Source organism: Anomaloglossus baeobatrachus, chromosome 6, assembly GCF_048569485.1.
Source record: "Anomaloglossus baeobatrachus isolate aAnoBae1 chromosome 6, aAnoBae1.hap1, whole genome shotgun sequence".
Classification (NCBI taxonomy): Eukaryota; Metazoa; Chordata; class Amphibia; order Anura; family Aromobatidae; genus Anomaloglossus; species Anomaloglossus baeobatrachus.
In genome coordinates, this window is record NC_134358.1 from 301,182,404 (window position 1) to 301,205,734 (window position 23,331).

General features: G+C 40.4%; 1 protein-coding gene across 2 annotated transcripts in view; it reads left to right on the top strand.

Annotated features, from left to right (window-relative positions):
- Positions 1-23,331, top strand: part of TMEFF1 (transmembrane protein with EGF like and two follistatin like domains 1) — a 314,378-nt gene that overhangs the window by 278,013 nt on the left and 13,034 nt on the right. The window contains exons 6-8 of one of the 2 annotated variants that reach the window (XM_075314890.1): positions 7,625-7,773; positions 8,626-8,685; positions 18,511-18,634. In XM_075314890.1, coding sequence (XP_075171005.1) covers positions 7,625-7,773; positions 8,626-8,685; positions 18,511-18,634 — 333 coding nt within the window. Of the gene's footprint in view, positions 1-7,624; positions 7,774-8,619; positions 8,686-18,510; positions 18,635-23,331 lie in introns of both variants that reach the window. The other variant, XM_075314889.1, reaches the window with a different exon arrangement.

Sequence of the window (23,331 nt, forward strand, 5' to 3'; positions counted from 1 at the left end):
AGCGCCTAACCACAGGGGCGCCACATATCTATGTATATATCGCTGTAGCTAAATATGTTGCTTTTGGCTTCTCTGCCTGTAATACAGAGGTCAAGATTACCAAATCCTACTATGTCTCTCATTACAAACAACTCAATGGTAGAGCTGCTGCCTACAAACAAAGAGCTTATGAGTTCTGTTCCTGGAAACCAGAGTGGTGAGAATTTAATTAATGTACTGCTCTTCTACAGTTAATTTATTCACTACACTGAGGGGAGGAGCCGGGACAAGAGCTGTGACAGCAGGACTGCGGGAGGGAGCCCTCAAATCGGGACAGTCTCGCTGAATCCGGGATGGTTGGGCGATATGGAAGTGTTTTATACTGTCTACTTTTAGACGGACCATAGAATAGACCACTATCATGGCAGTTTTTGTGGACTGTTTTTCCTGAAACATGTAAAATACTATACATGTGAAATCTTTAATTCCACTATTAAGGCTATTATACAGTGTAGGAAACAAATGCATACTGTTACACCACAATTTTCTTTTCTAAGCTCCATATTGTCAGATAGCTTTTGTCTGATGTTTGGTTGTATTTTTACAGGCTAGTGAGAATTTTCTGCTAGATTAATTCCTTCCTGATAATTAATGTAGGCATATCCATAGACATTTCTTTTAGCAAAATTATTTCAGTAATCCACTAATTAATATGCATGAGTGTGCATACATTTTAGTGCCTATGGAGATCAAATGCCTAAGTGGTTGTTAGACTCCTCCAGTATCTCCTTTCTCATTGGGAAACCAAAAAAATAGCACACACTTGAAAAATCCAACTATTTCTGTGAAAACAATTGCATGTTATTAACAAGTGACAAATCCAATCATTGGAAGTGTTATTTTCCAATAAGTTAAGTCATTGAAGAAATGTTCAGGTTGCTACTCACATCTATATTTAACTGGTTAGATTTTAAAAGGGTTGTCCACTACTAGGACACGTTTCCCCAGGTAAACTTAAAAAGCCTATACTCACCTGTGTCCAGCGCGGTGCCAGTGGTGTTGGGGCTCACAATGATGGGGTTGATGTAACATTGTCACATCACGCTAACCCCAAGTCCAATAAGTGCCTACTTCTGTCTTCCTGCCTTTAGACACAATCACTTCCTGTTGATTGCTGCTGATAGCCTCAGCCCTCAATTCCTGTTGATTAACTCATTTGTACGACGGCGCGGAGACAGAAGCCAGTGCTGATTGGACACGGGATGACTTCACAACATCACATGAGCCCCAGCAACACAAGCCCCGGCACTGCTTGTATCGCGCCAGGCAAGGAGGTGAGTATAGACTTTTTTATTTTACCTAGGGGAAGCATGTGGAATCCGAAGGGATTGTCCTAGTAGTGGACAACCCCTTTAAGTGACTGTGATTACGTCAACCTCCTCAAATGGCATTGTGAGCTATCTTGATCTTTTCCATATAGTAATGGTTTTTCAGTGTTGAGTTTGCGTGGAGGGCTGAGACCATGAAGGATCTCACTCTGCTTATTGAGGACGTTTCAGAACGTCCTTTAAGTACATTGATGGCAGAGAGACATGACTATGAGCAGCTGACTTAGTCTTCTTGCTTAGTATTTCCTGCTACTTAATATTTTTATATAGCTTTTTAGTAGAGATTGTTTATTTTCCTTGTATAATACTTTGAAGTTATATTTATGTCTATATTATTATTTATTATGATAGCGCCATTAATTCCATGGTGCTTTACAAGTGAAAAAGGTATACATAAAAACTAGTACAACAATCATTAACAGTACAAAACAGACTGGTACAGGAGGAGAGAGGACCCTGCCCACGAGGGCTCAGTCTACAGGGAATGGGTGATGGTACAATAGGTGAGGGCAGAGCTGGTTGCGCAGTGGTGTACTGGACTGAGGGCTATTGTAGGTTGTAGGCTTGTCGGAAGAGGTGGGTCTTCAGGTTCCTCTTGAAGCTTTTCACGGTAGGAGAGAGTCTGATATGCTGGGGTAGAGCATTCCAGAGTATGGGGGAGGCACAGGAGAAATCTTATACGCGATTGTGGGAAGAGGAGATGAGAGGGGAGTAGAGAAGAAGATCTTGTGAGGATCTGAGGTTGTGTGCAAGTAGGTATCAAGAGATTAGGTCACAGGTGTAAGGAGGAGACAGGTTGTGGATGGTTTTGTAGGTCATGGTTAATGTTTAGAACTGGAGTCTTTGGGCAATGGGAAGCCAGTGAAGGGATTGGCAGAGTAGTGAGGCTGGGGAATAGCGAGGGGAGAGGTGGATTAAACGGGCTGCAGAGTTCAGGAGTACAGTCATGTATGATACATTCTTGTTGTTTCATTATTTTCACTATCTGTAGACATCATTTTTGAACTTCTTTCAAAATAACAATTTATAATATACTATGCCATTACTTAATCATCACTGGACATCTGACCTAACAGACCCTCACCTCGGCAATGCTTAGTGAAGGGTTCATTAAGCTGGTTCACTGCTGCACTCATTCACAGCTATCTCTGCACAGTGGCCACCTGGACATTCAGAGAACAGCAGCCTCTGGAAGGAGAAAAAAACTTTGAATAAACTGTCCTTTAGCACAGTGTTCCTAATTTTCATTACTTAAAGGAGTTATCTCATAAATAAAATCATTTTAACTAATATATCGTGAAATAATACGTTCCATAATTAAATGTGTTTAAATCTCCTGTGCTGAGATAGTCTTGGCCGAAAGTTGATATTTTTCACCAATTTTGGTTCTTAAAGCCCGCTTTACACGCTGCAATGTATCTTACAATGCATTGGTGGGGTCACGTCGTAAGTGACGCACATCCGGCATCGTAAGGTACATTGCTGTGTGTGACAGGTACGTGCGATTGCGATTGAACGGTAAAACATTTATCGCACGCACATCATTCATTTCTCTAGAATTGAACGTCAGATTGTTCATCGTACCCGGGGTAGCACACATCGCAGTGTGTGACACCCCGGGAACGATGAACAGATCTTACCTGTGTCCTGCAGCTCTCGGCCAGCAATGCGGAAGGAAGGAGGTGGGTGGGATGTTTACGTCCCGCTCAGCTCCGCCCCTCCGCTTCTATTGGCCGGCATCGCGTGACGTCGCTGTGACGCCGAACATCCCCACTCCAGGAAGTGGACGTTCGCCGCCCACAGCAAGGTCGCATGGACGGGTAAGTACGTGTGACGGGGGTTAATCGTTTGTGCGGCACATTCAACAAATTGAACGTGCCACACATACGATGGGGGCAGTTACGATCGCATACGATATCGTATGCTGGATCGTAAGATGTAAAGCAGGCTTAAGTCCAGACAGTTCTCTTTTCTTTCTGTTCTCCATTCTTATTGTGGCATACACAGCCACACAATGCAAATATTGAGTCAACTTCTCCCCTTTTTATCTGGTTTCAGGTGTGATTCTCATATTGCCCTCACCTGTTACTTGCCACAGCTGAGTATGAACGAGCATCACATGATTGAAACAAAGTTGTTTACCCACAATTTTGGAAAGGTGCCAACAATTTTGTTCTGCTCATTTTTGGGGTTTTGTGTGAAAATATAGTATCTCAAATTTGCCTTTATTTCCTTTGTGTGGATTGGAGCAACGCAAAAAAACTGGGGGAAAAAAACATATATTTAACAAAACGTGTAATTGCAATAATTTTCTGGGAGAAATACTTCAATTTCTGGAACAAATTCAAGGATACCAACACTTTCGGCCATCACCGTCTATTTACTTATCATAAGTGGCTTATGCTATCTCTCATGGCCAGGAGCTCTGGTATCTGCTGATCATGAACTGGAGCAGCTTTGCATGGTCAAACACAGCAAATAACATTGTACATACCAGGGGCACATTTGTGAGATTATCTCAGCACAGAAACATTTTTTTAACATTCATTTGTGGAACATATGTAAAGATGTTTTGATTAAAATGTAGTTTTTTATGGGTCAACCCCTTTAAGGCTCACCAAAAGATCATGTTTTCAGGATCTCCTTAGTATTGCATGTGATGGAATTCTCACCCATGCAATACTAGGGAATCTGTTGCAGACCCTTCATATTGGCTCAGGCCCTAGAAATCTGTCTTCCCGGCAATCAAAGTGATGGCATCCTAGTGATATGCCTTCACTTATTGAGATGGAGATACCCTTTAATGGATGCAACTAATTTAAACCTTCAGAATGCTGCTTATTTTCCTGTTTTTGCTTCATCACATTTCAAGAGCTATAATTTTTTTCAGTTTTTTTTTCTAATATTTTTGTGTGAACTCTAATTTTTTTGCGTTTGGTTGCCAACGGTGCAGGTGTTCTGGCAGCTTGTGTACACATGATTTCCTTTCCAATTACATATTTTCATACCTTCCTCGTCTCCATTTGATGCATTTACAGAATCGCATTTTTTTCCCAAAAAATTTTGCCAAAATCATAAACGGCCAAATGTATAATGGACAAATTAGAAAAGCAAAACTGAATCATAAAAATTTTAAGTAATGTTTGTGTATAGTTTTGAATACTAATATGAGTGTTAAAAGCTTTATTGATCTGTAAATTGCAGATAATTACGGTCAGAATAAATTGCAGATACATGATCACGATACATCCATCTATTTTTCTAAAGATGATTACGAAGTTTTCCTATTGTGACTGATTGTATTTGTATGAAAGCTAAAGAAATTGAGTGGTGAGAGGGTTGTCAAAAATCTACAAAGGAATAACCTTATCCTTTCTCACTTTTACAGTAACAATTGTCATTTTCCTGGGGGTCAAAGTTGATGACAAATACTGAAATCCTTCTCAGACTAAGTATTTTAGTTATTTAGTGCTCACTGTCAGCGGTTTCCAACCTGCCGTAATCGTACACCAAGGGTTAAGACTCACAATTTCAGTTGGTGCACATTATGACTGAAAAAAGATATCCTGCTCTAATAAGTGTCCAGGAATGAAACATTGCTAGTGTGCCTAACTATAAGCTATAAAGAAGTACTATGTTGTAACCTGTTGGTTGACTCCGGTGTCAAGGTTACAAGGTAGAGAGAGGCTGTAGGAGGTCGCTGTCTACAAAGCTGTGCATCCCGTCCGCATTCATGTTGGATCAATCGGCCAAGGAAATAAACAGGCAGGAATTGTAGAAACAAGGCCAAAAACTGAAGTAGGATAGGATTGCATGCAGTGGTCACTTGACATTGGTGCTGGGGAAAGATGGTCATTAGATGAAGCGGGCTGTGGAAAGGTTCCGCTGCTAATTCCTATGACTCCATGAAGTGCATTATTCATTTCATACACACAAGCCTTCTGTGGCAGGTTTTTCACAGCATGCCTGTTCATGTGTGTGTTCATGTGTGTTCCAATCTCTGTTAAGGGGTGTTCTAATGCTTTAGTAATGACTTCACTTTCCTCGCTCTGTGTGGAAAACTGAAGCTTGAGGCTCAAGGTTAATCAGAGATCCAGACCAGTCCAACAGTATCGTCTTGCAAAATGACAACAATGTCACAGAATAAATTATTACTGCGCATTTGTACTATTTGTATTTATCTAATGGTGTATGGTTGGGGAACAAACATGTTTATGGTGTGCTACTCGCATCTCTATTTGTTCCGTGAATAGAAATGATGATGTAGGGGCCATATCAGCAACAAACACACCAACCCGACAATCATCAGTGACTGACCCAAGGTTCCGTAATAGTGGCCATTGTTTTAACTAGATGTTTTAACTAGATAAATAGCACTGCAATCTGTGATTCTGTATTGTTAGATATGTCAGAACTACCAAAAGAGGTTGTACTCTTTTGGAAATTTTTGGCACTGGTGGTACTCAGCCTTAAATGGTGAAGAAACACTGCTCTATATACTCTATTTCAGATGCTTAGCACTGGGTTCTTCAAATTTCTAACATTGGAGTTTGGTTTTCTGGTAAAGTTTGGGTCCCTGTAACTGCCTAGTCCTTTATATTGTAGGATCTGCTAAGGGCTCTGAATCTTGTGAAATCCCTAATATATTTTGTTAATATATCTAAAAGCTTATTAGTGAAATGAGGATTTAGCTCACAGATATCCTTGTCTTTCTGCTGGCAACATGCTCATACAGGTAATACTTGACATCAGCCCTGCATACCTGGCTACCAGATGTCTGATTCAGATTTCAATTTACGATTGACGACCTTCTGCCTATGCAGACCTGTTCTCTTACTTTTGCTAGCTTGCGATTAATATTTTACAAAAGCACGGATTATTTTTCTATTGGTATTTGTATGATTTCCCCTGCCATACCACAATGACAATGTTTGATTAGTGGTACCTTTAAAATATAGGTTGGTGGATATCAAATAGAACTGTCTAAACGTAAAATGTGATGTTCTTTTTCTTGTGTGCATTCAATATGTTTGACAATAGTGATATCTGAGATAGGCTCTTGTACCTTACATGACATATACTTAAACTTCTAGTATAACCTCAGGGGTTGCTATATATATTCATAGATATTTTTTGTAATCAAAGAGACGTGCAGCATGGTGGCTCAGTGTTAGCAATATTGCTTTGCAGCGCTGAGGTCCTGAGTTCCCCCAAAGGACAACATCTGCAAGGGGTTTGTATGTTCTCCCCATGTTTGTGTGGGTTTTCTCTGGGTTCCCTGGTTTCTATCCACCCTCCAAAGACCTACTGATAGGGAACTTAGATTGTGAGCCCCAATGGGGACAGTGATGATCCCGTCTGTGTGGAATTATAGGTGCTAAATAAGCAAAGCATAATGTGTAGCCATAGAGGAGTTTATTCCCTTAGGTAAATCATATTCAACTTACTAGTGATGGTTCTTACCATGAAACCCTTCCTCCTACAAAACCTGATTATCTAGAGACCGTGCCTTAAAAGAACATTATCATCAGAAAATGAGATGTTGTTTCAATTAGGTTTTTGCAATAAATATAGTTGTTCAACATTTGACAAACTTCTTTTTTTCCAATCAAAATTAGTTATCAGCAGGTTCCATATTATCAGACAGGATTACAGTGTCAGCTGATAACACATAATCCAGCAATCATAATCGGCGATATCACAGCTCCCCTCTCCTCCTCCCTTCACATTAAGCTTTACACAAGCTCATTAGATGCCTGAATACAATAGATAGGATGGGTTCTGCTTATTGTCAATGTACCTGTATTGTTTCCTGAAACATCAGTAAGTTTAGAGTAAAAAAAAAGCCCCAGTGGCCAGTGTGAAAACTGCAAGATTTCAATTATTTATTTTTAGTACAGATTTGGGAAATATATATATGAATTAAAAATATATATGTTTGGCACAGAAACCTGATTTAAACAAAAGCCCATTTTATCTTCCCTTTAAGTGTCTCCATAGTAAAATCCCTGCATCCAGTGGAGGAGTTTGGAGTTAATGACCCACACCTTGCCATGTTGTTACTATGGCTGCTCTGGCAGTTGATTCCCTTAGAGACAATCGATGTATATTGGATTTCATCTAGGGCAATAAATCTCAGACAAATCAGTCGTTGTTTTATAGTCTGAATATTATGCTTGATAATTACATTAATGAACTGATATAGTAACGTGAGCATTCCTTTGTGACAATCATTCATTCATTCATTTCCCTTACAGTTGCGTGTGTAACATAGATTGCAGTGGACATAACTTTAATCCAGTCTGTGCCTCAGATGGAAACTCCTATTCTAATCCATGTATGGTGAGAGAGGCCTCATGCATCAAGCAGGAGCAGATTGATGTAAAACACCTGGGAAGTTGTACAGGTACAACATTAAGATATCATTTATACAAATTAGTCATCAATATAGCTGATAGTTCAAACCTGATATTTTGCCCGTTGCAGACAGACAGCTATGTTTATTTACATAATTCATGTAATATTGGTCATATATGTCTAGTATACCCCATATAATAGAAAATGAAAACCCCTCTGCAGTCATTTATCGGTTTCAGACATTTATGTCCAACTTTTTTAAATGTATGATATTTCCACGTCGTAGTATTTTACCATCACATCAGTAAACACTGAAAAATATAACTACTGATGGCAAGTTTTAGAATTATAATTTTTCTTAAAGTTTCTGAGAAAGATCCCAAATTTGTAGATTTTGGGCACGGAACCTGTAGTGTGGTACACTGAGTAATACACACCCTTAGGCCACGTGCGCACGTTGAGTATTTGGTGATATTTTTATCTCAGTATTTGGAAGACAAACCAGGAGTGGGGTCAGAGGAAAAGTATAATAGAAACACAGGCACCACTCCTGTAATTTTTACCCACTACTGGTTTTGGCTTCCAAATACTGAGGTAAATAACTCACCGAATACTACACGTGTGCAACAAGGCCTTATGGTGCTTTCATGCCTCCAAAGCATCCACAAGAAGAAAAAAACCCTCTTTGTCCCTTTGTATGAATTTGGAGGTATACTATGGGTCAGTAGGAGGGTATGGATCTGTAGAACACAATAATTTGGCCACATGTATGAGCTCATATTATGAAAGTTGAAGTATTGTATTTTGGGGTTTTCATGCCACCTTAGTATATTTAGAGTCTTGTATAATACTCTCCCCAATGTCTAAATCTTATTATTTTTACTTTCTTTATAAGTCACAGATGACACCAATCCAGTTGGAAAGAAAGATGATGGCTTACAGTACCGCCCAGAGGTGAAAGGTAGGTCCTCTCCAGACTTGTACTTCCATAGACACCATTATTTTACCTATTTATACTTTTTTCTCTCCCTTTCGGCCTTCATTTCTGCATCCAGGACTTACTGCTTGTGACGCCTACATGACAGCACCATCCTAATGTAAATGTTAGAGTCGCATTTTGACAACAGCCAGTTGTTGTTGGAGTATTCTGCTATTTTATGATGAACATTCATTTTACTGGACAAAGGATATTTGTAGCCCAACACACAAGACATGTCTCCGGCTGTCACAGAGATGCAATTACTTTACAAACATACAATATATTTGCTCAAATCATGTTGCAGAATACTGAAGAGCAGAATAAAATACAACGAGCTGAAAACAAACACCACTTCACAGTTACAACCTGCTTACATGAAACGTACTGGCGGATGTAAAATGAAGCTCATAGTGTAACTCTACAAAAGGGACACGGCACACACATCCAAAACTCACATATTGATCTATTGTGGCTAAGCAAAAATCTTCAAAACTGGTTCTTAGTTAAAATTCTAATCAGACGGGATGAAGCCCACTGTGATGGCCATTTTTCCTGTAGTGCTGTGTTTAGGGTGGAGTAACATGGAGCTGTGTAGGCATTGCTTTGCAGCATGGACACTGTAGGGCATTTGGGTTGCTGCCTCTGCTGATGAAGTATCACTTCAGTGTTAGTCAACATATGGCGCCGCACAATTAAATCTAGGGACCCACTAAAGGTTTGAAGTGATATGTCAATGGGCTTCATACAGTCTAATCAAACTGTTAACCCCTTCACGAACCATGCCTTACTCTTACATCAGGGTTCAGAAGGTTTTCCTGACATATGTCGCTCATGCGTGTCCCAAGAGCTGTGCCCACGCGATTGCTTCCAGAAGTTCACCCTACGTGACAGGCGAGACCTGGCTTTTACAGCCAGGAGTGGGCAGTTTAACCTCCTAAATGCCATTGTCGTTATAGATAGCAGCATTTAGGAGGCTGGAAGAATAAGGAAATTATGTCATCGCCAGGGTATGATCGTTGCCATAGCAACCTGAGGTCGTGATGATGACCTCCGGATGAGCTAGGTATGTCAAACATGTTAGACCATGCCAGGTGGTCTAAAAGGCTTCTGTCACACTGACAGGTATAATATATTTCAATGCAGGTGCATTGCAATACATTATACCAGCAATCGGACTACAAAAAGTTAATGAAAAAGTAAAATTATATAAATATGACATTCACTTATATATTTTTACTGAGTTTACGAGGTTGGACCCTATCCGTGCACCTGAATCAGGAGTGCCGCACTTCTACATTGATAATAAAAGTTAATGATCTTTTTTTTATCTTTTTATTTTTATATAGCGCTAACATATTCCGCAGCGCTTTACATACATCAGGAACACTGTCCCCATTGGGGCTCACAATCTAAATTCCCTATCTGTATGTCTTTGGAGTGTGGGAGGAAACCAGAGTACCCGGTCCATACAGGGATTAAAAGAAAAGTAAAAACAATAGTAAAAATATATTTTTTAAATAGAAAATAAAGGACAAAAAAATTGAAACTAATATTATACCAATAAATACGTATATTTATGTAAGAACAAAAATATACAAAAAACAAGTACACACGTTAGGTATTGCTGCATCCTGAACCAGACGATCTATAAACTGCCACACTAGTTAATCCCTTCAGTGAACACTGTAAAATATAAAATAAATAACTATTTTTTCATCATAGAGCTGACAAAAAAATGGAATAAAACACAATCAAAAAGTAATATGTAATTAAAAATTATATTGCTTAAAATATCATCTTGTACCGCTAAAAAAAGCTGCCGTACCGCTCCATCAGCGAAAAAATAAAAATGTATATCTTAAAGTGGCTTTACACACTGCAACATCGCAAACGACATCGCTGTAACGTCACCGGTTTTGTGACGTAATAGCGACCTCCCCAGCGACATTGCAGTGTGTGAAACACATCAGCGACTTGGCCCCTGCTGTGAAGTTGCTGATCGCTACAAATCGTTCAGGACCATTCTTTGGTCCTTTGTTTCCCGCTGTGCAGCAAAGTCTCAGTGTGTAAAGGGGACTTTACAGCGACTTCGTTAGCGACTTCCCTTTCAAAAAGCTGCTTTACAACGTCCCCAATGACTAGCTAGGTCATTCTGCAGGTCCCGATCTCTGTTGCGTCGTTGGCCAGGTCTGCCTGTTTGACAGCTCACCAGAGACTTTGTAGCGATCCCGGCCAGGTTGGGATCGCTGGTGGGATCGCTAGAAAGTCTCAGTGTGTAAAGGGGCATTTAGACTACAGCATTACAAAAACAATAAAATTGTTTTATGGTGTAAAAGCGGGAACACTTAAAAGAACAAACACAAAACTATTAATCTGGTATCACTGTAATCGTACTAATCCAAAGAATAGACCTGTCTTATCACTATTAAAACACGGTGAATGGCGTAAAAAGAACAATACCTGAATTGCTGTTTTTTCTTTATTCTGCCTCACAAAAAGTAGAATAGAAAGTGACCAAAAAAAAGAATACTGAAAAATCTGCACTTCCAAATCCAAATGGTCCCTCTGCCTTCTGAGCCTCAAAATGTGCATAAACCACAGTTAACGTTCACATGTTCAGCATTGTTGCAGCAAGGAGAGCCCTCTTAATTTACAGTTTGTGTGTCTCCAAAAGCATGAGCTGGGCACAATGTACAAGGCACCACACTGCAAATAATCCCTTGTAGTGCCCAGTACAATTTTTAATTCTGCAACATTCACTGCTTTTGACTCCATGGGTTTTTTGCTGAGCTAAAATCATCACTGCATATAGATGAATTCCTAGAGGAGTGTAATTTCCAAAATGTGATCACTTGAGGGGGTTTCTGCTGTTCTGGCATTTAGGCGCTCTGCAAATGGAATCCGCAAACTATTCTAGGAAAATCTATGCTCCAAAAGTCAAATAGCGCTCATTCCCTTTTGATCTCTGTTGGGTGGCCAAACAGTACTGTTCAGTCACATGTGGGGTACTGCCACATTCAAGAGAAATTTTGTAACACATTATGGGGTCTTTTTAGCTATTACCCTTGTGAAAATTGGAAGTCTTGGGATAAAACAATATTTTAGTAGTAAAAATATAATTATTTTTTCTTCATTGCCCAATAGTATAAAATTTTGTGACACACCTGTGGTGTCAATATACTCAATTCACCCCTGGGTGAATTCATTGAGGGGTGTACTTTTTAAAATGTGGTCACTTCTGAGGAGTCTGCTTTTCTGGCATGTTAGGGGTTTTGCCAATGTAACATAACACCCCCAAACCATTCCAACTAAATCTGAACTCCAGTATGGTTTTCTTTCCCTTCTGAGCTTTGTACTGTTCTTCAAAAGTAGTTTTTGAACACATATGGGGGTGTTCATGAACTCCTCAGAAATTGTGTAATAAATTGTTTCATGCATCTTCTAATATTACCCTTTTTAAAAATTAAAACTTTGGGACCAAAGCAAAAGTTTGTGGAAAAATTGTAATTATTTATTTTCACAGCCCAATGTTATACAATTCCCTGAATCACCTAAGAATTAAAATGCTCAGCATACCAAAAGATGAATTCCTTAAGATATATAATTTCCAGAATGGATTCACTTGTGGGGGGTTTCTTGCTGTTTTGGCATGTTATTAAATCTTCAAATATAACATGGCGTCCGCAATCTATTCCATCCAAACTGGTGTTCCTTCCCTTCCGAGCCCTGATGTGTACCCAAACAATAGTTTCCTATTACACATGGAGTATCAATGTACTTAGGAGAAATTGCATAACAAATTGTGTGGTGCATTTTCTCCTGTCACCCTTGTAAAAATACAACATTTTGGGTAAAACATCAACTGGGGTTTCAAGGTGCTCAAAACACATCTATATAAGTTTAATGAGGGGTCCAGTTTCTAAAATGTTCATTACCTTTATTACCTTACGGTTTTGTTGGATAAGATCCTATTGTGCTTCTCCTCCACAGTCCATACCGTTATAGTTTCTAAAATGGGGAAACCTGGGGGATTTTCCACTGTTTAGGCACACCAGGGGCTTTGCAAACATGACATGGTGTTTGCTAATGATTCCAGACACTTTTGCATTCCAAATGGTGCTTCTTCCCTTTCGAGCCCTGTCATTCGCCCAAACAGTAGTTTTCCAACACATATGGGGTTTCGGCGTACTCATGAGAAAATGCCCAACAAATTGTAAAGTGCATTTTCTCCTGTTAGCTTTGTGACAATGCACAATTTGGGGCTACAACAACATTTTTGTGGGAAAATGTCATTTTTTATTTTCACGTTATAAAATTCTATGAAGCACCTGAGGGTTCAAGGTGCTCACCACACATCTAGATAAAAACCTTCAGGGATCTAGTTTACAAAATGGGGTCACTTATGGGGTGTTTCCATAGTTTAGACACATCAGGTATTCTGCAAACACGACATTGCATTCGCTATCTAGTCTTGACACTCTTGAGCTCCAAAAGTCAAATATAGCTCCTTCCCTTCTGAGCCCTGCCATGTGCCCAAACAGTAGTTATCCACAACATATGGAGTATTGGTGTACTCAAGGAAAAAATGCACTATGCAATTTGTTGTGCAATTTCTCCGGTTACCCTTGTGAAAATGTAAAATTTGGGGTGAAAGTAACATTTATGCGGAAAAAGTTAACATTTTTATTTGTTTCCTTTCACATTGCTTTAGTTTCTGTGAGGCACCTGAAGGGTTAATAAACTTTTTGAATCTAGTTTTCAGCAGTTTGAGGGATGTAGTTTTTAGAATAGTGTCACTTTTGGGTATTTTCTGTCAGATAGGCCCCTTCACTTCAAATGTGATGTGGTCGCTAAAAAAATGGCTTTCTAAATTTAGTTGGAAAAATGAGAAATTGCTGACTAAATTTTAACCCTTCCAACTGCTAACAAAAATAACTATTTAAAAAATGGTTGTCATGTAAAGTAGACGAGAAATGGTATTTATTAATTATTTTCTGTGACATAACTCTCTGGTTTAAGAGTATAAAAATTCAAAGTTTGAAAATTGCTAAATTTTTGCCAACTTTCCATTACTTTCACAAATAAATGCAAAAAAATATTATCCCTAAGCTTACCACTAACATCTAAGTACAATATGTCACAAAAAGCAATGTCAGAATCACTGGAATCCTTTGAAGCATTCCAGAGTTATTACATCATAAAATGACAATGGTCAAAACTCAAAAATTGGCCTGGCCAGGAAATTTAAAACAGGCTCGACGGTGAAATGGTTAACTTAGAATCTCTTGTTCCGTTTTTTCCTTAGCCACATTTAATTTTTGAATTTTGGATGTGCGTCATATCTTTTTTTTCAGTCACAGCAAGAGGCCAATGGTACTTGCAGATTTTTCTTTGATTGATACATGGCATATTTGAAATATTATGACCTGATTCATTATTATTAGGGATGATCGAATACTTCGATTATTCAGCTTCGCAAATATTTTCCGAATACCTCGCCTCTATTCGATGCGCAATGTAAGTCTATGGGAAGCCCGAATAGTTCTGAATAGTTTTTATTCGGGTTTCCCATAGACTTACATTTCACATCAAATATTCACGAATAATCGAATAGCGGCAAGGTATTCTCAAAATATTCGCGAAGCCGAATAATCAAAGTATTCAATCATCCATAGTTATTATGTTAGAACCTTTTTTGTGACTTTTGATGGTTTTAACCCCCAGGTTATTTGTATTGACATTTGGTACTCCAGTTCTAAAGAGGGTGTACATGAATAAAAGAGGTGCATGCCAACCCAATTAATAAATTCAGCACATCTTGTCAGTGGCATGCACCTCACTAGAAATATTACTCTAGTCATAGAGTTTAGTAACATCTGTGGTGTAAGAAATGCTGCTACTTTCAATGCATTTGACCAGCTCCTACTCAGTTCTTCCTATATTGATGGATCTGCTTGAAAATGACGTAAAAACTCCAAAAGTCAAAAAAGAAATTGAAAAGTCTAAAAAAACGCAGAGTTACACATAGGTTTTTCTTTACCAGAATTCTAGAGTAAATACTTTAACTCCTTGATTAAAACAATAATGGGCCAATTCATGAATGTACAGATGCTAAAATCATATTACTGTTACATATAATAATTGATAATCTAGTGTTATCCTAAGAAAAGTCCAAGTTTGCTATTTGAGGACATCACATTTCAGTCAGCAGAGCAGTTATTTTATATTGCTTTTAGACATGAAAACTGACTCCCTGTCTACAAGAAATAACTACAGATTTGATCTCTATTAGTATCCCACTCATCAATGTAAGGAAATAATAAAATAAAGAAATAATTCCTGTAACTTTGCTGTCAAGATCTCCTTTGAGGAGGACCTATGAAAAGATCAAACGTGGCTAGTTGTTGCTCTGATTTTATTACTCATGCTCTTCTCAGTATGCTATTTTATTGTTGTTCTTGTTTTTTTAATCCTATTGGCACCCATATTAGGACATCAGTATTAGTGGGTGGTAGTAAATTGTTCTGCCGATCACCTAGTCCTGTTATGATTGTATAGGGATTATGGTGGCTCTTTTTTGTGACATATGGTATGACAGATTACTATATGAGCTAAATCGTGCAAAAATATTGTTTTTGTACCATCTTTTTGTGGTTGTATATCATATTGCTTTGGGTCAGTAATTTAAAAAGACATATATCCATATATTCTGTCAGACCCCAATTGTTTTTTTTGGGAGGGTTCCCTTCCTCTTTCCCTCCCTTCCTTTTGCTGAGCCATCTTCCTTATTTTTAGGGTGAGGGAAAGGGACAGCCGACATGGAACGGGGACGCCCGGTAACTTTAGGTGTCATACCCTCCGTTGTTAGGTAGGGACACCGTTAGTAATTAAGGTTACCAGGGTTTCCCCCCTCCCCTATCCCTTTGTCTTATGCGGGCGTCACACGAGACGATCAATCGTGCGATGCATCATCAGGGTCACGATTTTCGTGACACACATCCGGCATCGTTTGCGACGTCGTTTCGTGTGACACCTCCAAGCGACACTGAATCGGTCACAAATTGTGAGTCGTGTACAAGTCGCTTATTTTTAAAAAATCGTTTATTTTTCATGGTGCCGTTTGTTCATCGTACCCGGGGCAGCACACATCGCTCTGTTTGACACCCCGGGAACGATGAACACAGCTTACCTGCGTCCCGCGGCACCCGCTGGCTATGCGGAATGAAGGAGGTGGGTGGGATGTTTACGTCCCGCTCATCTCCGCCCCTCCGCTTCTATTGGCCGGTGGCTGTGTGACGCCGAAAGTCCCTCCCCCTTCAGGAAGAGGATGTTCGCCGCCCACAGCGAGGTCGCTCAACAGGTAAGTACGTGTTACGGCGGTTTAACGACTTTGTGCGACATGGGCAGTGATTTGCCCGTGACGCACAAACGACGGGGGCGGGTACGATCGCTCGTGCGATCGTACCGTGTGACGCCCGCATTTGTCTTATCTTAGCCTATTGAGGGGTCACCTGACCTTTTTGGTTTGTTAATTGTTTGTGTGTCCATGGGATTATTTTAAAATTAATTATAAACTTATATTTTAATAAGGGTTTGAGGATACTTGTGAGTCCTTTTTTTAAATCCGCCACATTGTTCCAAAATAAACACTGATCTACAATATGTTGGAAACCTCAAGAGGCTATAACACTAAAACATCTTTATTAGCAAAGTGTATTATAGCTATCAAGCTTTGTTCTGGATTAGATCAGGCCTGGTCTCCATATTGATTTATATAACATAACCCTACATAGCATTAGAAAAGAGAAGAAAAAAGGGCAGAATAGTAAATAAATGAAGTAAATTAGGGGTAAAACCTTATATTATCTTTTTTTTGTGTCTCAAGAGGTCAGGTTAACATTTTTTTTTGTCATCAACATGTTTGCTTCTCTAGATTAAGGAACCACTCCCACCCATGGAGTTTTTTTTCTTTAAATTTACATATCTGTGTATAGTGCAATGTCAGTGTGTTGACATTCTCACCTACCTTCCTCTTCCCAGTGACGTCAGCACTCTCCGGACCACTCTATGCGTGAGCTGGAAGGCTCCTGTAAGTCTATTCTGACACCACATAGACTTACAGTACATTGTAATAGTCACTTCTGGGTCATGCAGACCACAGTGTGACCTGGAAAGTCTGAAGAACTGTGACCTTATTCAGAAGAGGAGCAGAACTCTGGAGAAAGCAGCTTTAGAATACAGTGTTCTTGTAAAATGTAATTCAATTGAATATGATTCTAAAGATGCCATGTTTTTGGTTAAATAAAGAATTTAAAAAAAAAAGAATACAGTGTTTATGGTAGGACATGATCATATATCAATGTCAAACATCAGAAATACCCTGTTTGACAACTGACTCTGACTCCTGAGAACTGACATTTGATAAGGGACTGACTACTGACATCGCAAGTGACAATTGACAACTGATATGACGACTAAAATCTGACAATTGAGATCTGACAAGTGTCAGGTGACACCGGATATTGTTTTCTTATGATATATTGCTACCTAAATATCAAATAAATAATGAACCTATAGCTTAATGGTAAGGCATCTGTGTCACACATAGCATTATCCTTTCAAATCAAAACTAATCATAAAAAGAAAAGACCTCTGTCCACCAGGGGGACTAGAATCCAGAGCTGTGCATCTGAAAGTCAGGACACTTACAACTGAGCTACTTTACTCAGTATAGAAATGGCAGCCTTTAATTTGGTTATGCGATTTTCAGTGCACGTGTCTAAAACACACTGGGCCTTTCCCATTGACCTCCTCCAAGCCAAATTCAAATGATGTTTCACTTTGATCGGTGACTCTGATAAGTGAAGTAAGTCACATCTCACACATCAGAATGACAATCAGGACTTTCACACACCCTTGCTATTTGCATGGTTAGCATCATAAGGCAAGAAAGACAGACAGCCACTATCTCTTCAGTTTCTGGCTGAGTTGGAAAGTTTTCATCTGCGGAGTTTAGTTCCAAGGTGCAATCCCAGGAGTAGAAATCTTAAACTAAGCATTTTTTTTCAATGATGCTGCTAGCACACACACTCCAGAGATGTCTGATGCTTGTTGAGTGAAGTAAGTCACATATCACATATCAGAATGAGAACGACTTATAGACACACTGAGTGTTTGCATGTTCAATCTAATAACCAAGGAAAATCAGAATTTAACATAACTTTAGCCTGTGGATGAGTGGTAAGGCTCATAGAAAGCAGCATTCTTAGGAGATTTTCCAAGTTCAAGTCTCTGAAGCAGAAGCATTTTTAAAATTATTCTGGCTAGCTCACAAACTCCAGTGATGTTTCACTTTTAAAGGGAACCTGTCACCAGATTTTGGCTTTCTGAACCAAGACTAGCACCTTACATGGAACCTGTCATGCATAGTAGGCTCCATAGCAGATAGTGCAGGATCCATGGACTACGAAGGGTTAATCTGCTGGTATATGTTGCTAAATGACCGTTATCTACTGCATTGTAACTCAGCAGTCTCCATTACATGACCATTTTGTGTTCCATGCAGCTGTACCTATTCAATTGTAAGAAGTAATATTTTTCCTATACCTATAGTGGTGTAGTTTGGAATTATACATTGGGAAATCCTTTAGGCTTTACTTTTGTTGGAATACTCAAACACCATGTGACCAAATCCTAAGACGTCTATTCTTTTACCTTGACTCATTGAGATGTGTGTTCTACAATAAACTGTCACCGTAACAATTCTTTTTATACAGTTTACTATTCATAACATTATTTTTGTTACAGATTCCAGTGATCAAAGGGAAGATGACTACATGGGGAATTATATGCCATGTTCCGAAAACTATAATGGATATTGTGTGCATGGAACATGTGAATTAAGCTATCCAACACAAAAAGCGTCATGCCGGTGAGTAAACAAAAGTAATACATAGGTAGAATGAGAATTCAATCTTATAATTTAATGTTTAGAAGATTACTCTGATGTACCGGATATCTCCTATCCTCTGATTATGTGTGTTCGATGGATGGCTCCCACAGGCTCAACACCTGCCTTTCCTACATTAGTGGTAAATGTGGCAGAATTACTTCAACCCACAGTTTCATAAAAAGTAAATGCATCATTATGTTAATAGCCTTGGATTTGTATAGTATCCATGGTTTCATAGAATTGTACGTTTTTTAGTAATTCACTTTATAATGCAGTCGATTACTTTCCAACTTGTAGTCCATCGGTGGAATTCAGAATGTAGGCTTATATCATGTGTACGTTAATAGTTGATACGTTTGTAAAACTGGATCATTCTTTTTATATACCCATATAGAATTACTGTGTGCCATGTGCCTGCAAAAAGATTTTTTTTTTTTTTTTTAAGTCACAAATAAATCAGAAGTCAGGTCTCCCATTACATGCCCGGGACTCCCTCTGATCCAATTAGGCTATGTGCGGACGTTGCGTCGGAGTACCTGCAGTTTATTCTGCACGTTTTCCTTCCCTTGGTTTTTGACCAAATGGCTTTTGACCATTTTTTAGCGCTAAAAACACATGCGTTTTTACCACGTTTTTATTGCGTTCTTAGCGCTTTTTACCTGCGTTTCTGCAGATGCGTTTTTGAGATCAAGACACTGAGAAATAAAGTTGAATTAGTCAAAAAGAATGAAAAAAGAGAAAAAAAAGTATAAAATGAACTTTTAATAAAATTATATGGGAAATTATCAATTTTAATGTAATAATAGTAATATTATATAATACAATTGATTGCTGGGTGAGTTAAAGGGAACTGGTCACATGCAAAATGCTAATAACCTGCAGATGTGGGGTTAATCTGTAGTTCAATAGCATTTAAAACCTTCCTGGCGCCTGAGAGGTCCAACGGCGACTCTCTCATAGAGAACCACCATTGTGGCAATAGCTATATAATGTGTCTGGCAGGATTGATGATTTAGAATAGGGGTCTTAGGGCTTGTGCGCACGTTGCGTCGTGTCACTGCAGAAATTTCTGCAGTGATTTGATAGCTCTTGTGCTATTCACATCGCTGCAGAAACACTGCATAATGGATGCAGTGTATCTGCAGAGAAAATGCTGATTTCATGCGCTCGGGATGCTACCTCTCCCATAGACAGAGTGGGAGCTGCATCCAAAGCGCACGGAATAATTGACATGCTGCATTTGTAAATGCAGTGACTTTGTCAAATTTTTGACACTCAAATCGCTGCGTTCAAAAAAGCATCATGCGCATGGATTATGCACAATCTACATAGATTGTGCAGGGGACGCATGCGCTTACGCTGCAGTGCTGTAAACGCTTGAAATTACGCAATGTGCGCACAAGCCCTTAATGGGAAACTGTCAGCTTAATAGGAAACTGAATCAAACAATATATCACTTTGATTGTGTCAGAACAGCTGCACCCAGTAATCTGAGATTTTAGATTTTGTATATAGTAGAGCCCATACAGCTGCCCCTGCCCACACCAGGCTTTCAGTGCAGATTTCCATAGACAGAAGCTGTTAATCACAGAGGAGGGGGGGAGTTGGACTTGAGCTCACGCACTGCTTGGTACGACTATTGATAAAGCTAGGGTGCTTAAGCTAACATTGCAGGTAAACAAAAACACACTTTGTGATAAGAGAAGCAGGGCTAAATTCTGTTTTAACTCTTAAAGCATGTTGTCTTCAGATCACTTTGCAAAACCATGCTGAAAGATTCCTTTTATATTTGACCAAGTAAATGGGCTGCACTTCAAAAACATTTGAAGTTGATGGGCCGTTTTCCTTTCAAACTCAATACAGTTAGTCAATCAAACAGTTAGTTGAGCTACTAAAATACTGTGTTTCCGTAAAAATAAGCCTTACTCCAAAAATAAACCCTACAGGAATTTTTGTCCTTTTCTGTGTAAGGCTTAAATATAAGCCTTAGGCCTGCGCCACACATCCGTGCCTCCGGCACGTGTTTGTCATTTTTTACACGTACCGGCGGCACGGAGACATGTACAGCAATGCTACCCTATGGTAGCAGGCACACACACGTAAAACCACACGGAACGTGTGTCCGTGTGCGTTTGTACGTGTGTGCGATTTTCAAAGCGCTGACATGTCAGTGTTTTCTCCGGCAGCACGGGTGTTACACGGCCCGCACCCGTACCACACGGGTGTAGTGTGGATGCGGTCCCGTGTGACACGCGCCGGAGTAAACACACATGTCAGGGAAAAAAATAAAAAACATTAACTCACCTTCTCCAGCCCTCCTGTCTCTGCCGCTGCTGCCTCTTGCTGCCGACCGCCGCTCATTATTCTCATTGAATATTCACTTCACTGCCTGGCAGCAGCAGCAGCGGGGAGACAGGAGGGCTGGAGACCGAGTATCAGCACCACGGGCAGCAGCGCGGACATCAGGAAGGACCAGGTGAGTATAATAATTACCGGTTCTACGTGTGCTATCGCGGATAGCACACGTAGAACACACGTGTCACACACGTACCAGAGACACGTACTTACCTGCACGCAACACGCAGGGGAAATACGTGTCTCTCGGCACGTGCGTGAAATTTACGTGAGTGTGGCAGAGGCCTTACCCTGAAAATAAGCCCTAGCTGCAGTTCAATAATGAAGTTAAAAAAGTTAATGAAGACTGAAGGGCACTTCACTAAATTAAGCAGACACCCCCAAAAGAGAAAAGATAGACCCTGCAGTCGTACTCACCAGACCCCAAACGGGACGCTGTGGAATGAAACGACCTGCAGTGGAACGCATACACATCTGGGGACCTGGGACACAGTGGAACTTGAAGTCCTGTGTTGGAATGCATTGGTGCGTTCCACTGCAAGTCTTCTTGAGTTGCCCAACGTTCCATGTCCCCCTGCTGTTTGGAAGCAGTACGGTATCACTGGATGTCTGTGTGTACGTGATGTTACTATGATCTGATATGTGTGTGCCTGCCAAAAGAAGGAGAGGACCACTGTGGAGCATACAAGGACCTGCTTGGAGTGACCGCTGTGATTTGCAGGAGGACATAGGAGTGACCCAAAAATAAGCCCTTCCCCGAAAATAAGCCCTAGCGTATTTTTCGGAGCAAAAAATAGTATAGTATTCAGTGATACCATTTTTTTTTTCTATGCAACTTTTTAATTATTTTTTATTACCTTTTGTGAATGTCAGTATAATGAAAAAGCAACATTTATGTTTTTATCACGGTGCTCATTGTATGGATTATGATACAGTTTTAAAGCTTGGTTAGATAAAAAAAAATCTAAATAAAGCTCGTCATCTCCTGTTCTAAAGGCCGCTTTACACGCTGCGACATCGCTCAAGCGATCTCGTTGGGGTCACGGAATTTGTGACGCACATCCGGCCGCTTTAGCGATGTCGTTGCGTGTGACACCTATGAGCAATTTTGAATCGTCGCAGCAACGGTCAAAATCGCTCATCGGTGACATGCCCCCCTATTCTCGAATATCGCTGCTGCTCGGTGTACGAAGTAGTTCGTCGCTCCTGCGGCAGCACACATCGCTATGTGCGACACCGCAGGAATGAGGAACCTCACCTTACCTGCGGCCGGCCGCAATGCGGAAGAAAGAAGGTGGGCAGGATGTTACGTCCCGCTCATCTCCGCCCCTCCGCTTCTATTGGGCGGCGGTTCGGTGACGCTGCTGTGACGTCGCTGTGACGCTAAAAAAACTGCCCCCTTAGAAAGGAGGCGGTTCGCCGGTCACAGCGACGTTTTTATGCAGGTAAGTAGTGTGACGGGTCAGCGCGATGTTGTGCACCACGGGCAGCGATTTGCCTGTGTCACACAACCGATGGGGGCGGGTACGCATACTAGCGATATCGGTCACGATATCGCAGCGTGGAAAGCGGCCTTTATTTAACTTTTCCTTGCCTGATTGCTGATCTAACATCTTACTATTGTATTTCATCTGAACTGTACGATATCAGATCTGTCAGTTTTACACTGACACTTCACCTTTTAGACCCTGCATATTGCAAAGCCCTAGTGTCTTTGGATTTGCATGGCAACTACCTGCACCTCACTATAGGTGCCGATAGGCTTAAAGGAGTTATCGGGCTTATTTTGCTTTTTTTTTTATTATTTCACTATTGGGCTACATTGGGGCTAGATAAGTAGATAGTAACTACCTACCTGCCCTGTTGTTAGCCCATCTCCCCAGGCTCAGAGCAGTCATGTGACCGCTCCTACCGTGATTTTGCTGCTTCCTGTGATGTCATGTCAACAGGGGAAGGACATTGTTGATATGCTTCACAGTGAACAGCATGCTGGGCAGGTACAGTGCGCCGGAGTCCCCGCCCCCCTCCGTGCACCCTGTGCGCTGCTATGTGTGCCCTGTATGTGCTGGACAAACAGGGTTGCCCTCTCTGTCTAGGACACCGTGAGCGCTGTTTGCCCCACGGTGTCCTCAGCTCATTATGTTGTATGGTGTCTGTGACCCCCCCCCTCCCCTCCCCTGTGCGCTGTCTCTGTGATGAATGCAGCCTCCCATGCTCCTGGCTTCTAAATAGTCAGAAGCAGAGAGCAGGGACGTCACCTAGCACCAGGTCAGCAGCACTGAGCTCGGATACTGCAATCATCACAGCACGGAGGAGGATAG